Source organism: Chaetura pelagica, unplaced genomic scaffold, assembly GCF_000747805.2.
Source record: "Chaetura pelagica isolate M959 unplaced genomic scaffold, ChaPel_1.0 scaffold1021, whole genome shotgun sequence".
NCBI lineage: Eukaryota > Metazoa > Chordata > Aves > Apodiformes > Apodidae > Chaetura > Chaetura pelagica.
The window spans coordinates 10,737-12,833 of record NW_009951995.1 but is presented as its reverse complement, the minus strand read 5'-3'; the positions used below and the strand labels follow the sequence as shown (position 1 = coordinate 12,833).

Here is a 2,097-nt window from a genome sequence, read left to right as displayed (position 1 = left end):
ACAATGGGAACTGCAGTCTTAGCCACAGAATCCAACTGCTACCCCTATTCATTCTTGTAAGGGGAGTGAGATCCACCCAACAGTTAAGATGGCCCCTGGTTTTTCAAAGTTGCTTTAGCTCTGTGTCCAGGAGAGTTTAACTCTGTGGTTCTAAAGGCATGTTACACAAGTAGCCATCCAGAAAGGCAACAATTTTTAACAGAATATACAAACCTTATTACATGGAAACTTTTATTCACATTGAGATCTGTACATTCAAGTCACACATACTTTTAAGTCTTTGATGGAGCTGGAGCACAAGGATCACAACAGCCTGGTTTATTTCAACAGTTAAGAGATTATGCCTCAAAAGTAGCCAGGAAACTTGTGACTATTTCCTTCAACTTAGCTTCTGTTTGGTCAGAGATCTTGCCTTCTGTCCTGTTGAAAGAGTTTAGTTGAACTTTTGACACAGGAATAGACATATGGTCAATCCCTGACTAAGGCAGAGAAAAACCCCCACAATGGAACTTTCCAATTTCTACCAAAATTAACAGATTAATTAACACACATTTGTTTGATGCATGAAGCTATACTACTGAAACCAACATAACATCCCTTCTCCTCCAAAAGTTAGTCCCGTTTAAGAACTAAGGTTTTTCAACAAATACTTTCAAAACAGCTGTATGTAGTTCCACAAGGCTCCATCTTCTATAGTGCTATGCCTCAGAGAGGGAAAGCACATGATTTGACTCGTGACACAAGAAGCTAGGAGCGGTTTACAGGACAGGACTATGGAAAACACTCAATCCCCAACAGTCTACTCAGCATCAGGGAAGGCAGTGAGCAGCACTTAATCCACAGTAATGTAACAGCCTAAAGCTGTCAAAAATATGAGGACTAGATTAAGTAAATTCAGTATTAGAGGACAGGTTTGCAAGTAGGTTTGTTTTAAGCATCAGCTGGATTTTTTTTAAGTAAAAATTGGAGACATGAAGCTGAGCTCTGGACAGCAGTGCAAGGACAGCAAGAAGGCTGATTTAAGTTGCCTGTACCAGAACTGGAGGTTAAGGCATGATGTTCTAGGATACACTAAATTAACAGTTCAGTCACTTATCTGCACTCCAGCCATCAAGCCGGTACCCTTGAGATGAAGATAAATCACCATACCTGATTGTGGAGAGTAGGGCCTGGTGCTGGCTCAGTACATGAGCGAGGAAAGCACTCTCAAATTTAGTGATTTTGCTGGGCTCCAGCTTGTCCAAGTGACCTCTTACACCAGCATAGATGACTGCAACCTGTTCCTCAATAGCCATGGGCACTGCAGAAAAGAAAGTGCTCATGCCATTGGTAACTCTTTCATCAGGAGACATCAGTATTGCAGAGTCCTTCTTTGAAAATCAACTGCACATACAACATGGTTCAAGTCTGAATTTACCATGTCCAAAAAACGGACATGGTAAATACTGCCACAAAGATCAACCTTGTTAATACAAGAGACCAATGGGAAACAAAAATTGGAGACATGAAGCTGAGCTCTGGACAGCAGTGCAAGGACAGCAAGAAGGCTGATTTAAGTTGCCTGTACCAGAACTGGAGGTTAAGGCATGATGTTCTAGGATACACTAAATTAACAGTTCAGTCACTTATCTGCACTCCAGCCATCAAGCCGGTACCCTTGAGATGAAGATAAATCACCATACCTGATTGTGGAGAGTAGGGCCTGGTGCTGGCTCAGTACATGAGCGAGGAAAGCACTCTCAAATTTAGTGATTTTGCTGGGCTCCAGCTTGTCCAAGTGACCTCTTACACCAGCATAGATGACTGCAACCTGTTCCTCAATAGCCATGGGCACTGCAGAAAAGAAAGTGCTCATGCCATTGGTAACTCTTTCATCAGGAGACATCAGTATTGCAGAGTCCTTCTTTGAAAATCAACTGCACATACAACATGGTTCAAGTCTGAATTTACCATGTCCAAAAAACGGACATGGTAAATACTGCCACAAAGATCAACCTTGTTAATACAAGAGACCAATGGGAAACAGACTTGTGTCCAAGACACTCACCATACTGTCCTTGTTTGAGAAGCTCTGTTAGACGTACACCACGGTTCAGC

At 42.2% G+C, this 2,097-nt stretch overlaps 1 protein-coding gene across 1 annotated transcript in view; it reads right to left on the bottom strand.

The window, feature by feature from the left end:
- Positions 1-338: 338 nt before the first annotated feature.
- Positions 339-2,097, bottom strand: part of LOC104392947 (ATP synthase subunit alpha, mitochondrial) — a gene marked incomplete at its 5' end in the record, with an annotated part of 7,046 nt that continues 5,287 nt past the window's right edge. The window contains 3 exons of the mRNA XM_010002395.1: positions 339-420; positions 1,683-1,833; positions 2,048-2,097. The exon at positions 2,048-2,097 is cut by the window's right edge and continues 89 nt beyond it. Coding sequence (XP_010000697.1) covers positions 339-420; positions 1,683-1,833; positions 2,048-2,097 — 283 coding nt within the window. The remainder of the gene's footprint in view (positions 421-1,682; positions 1,834-2,047) is intronic.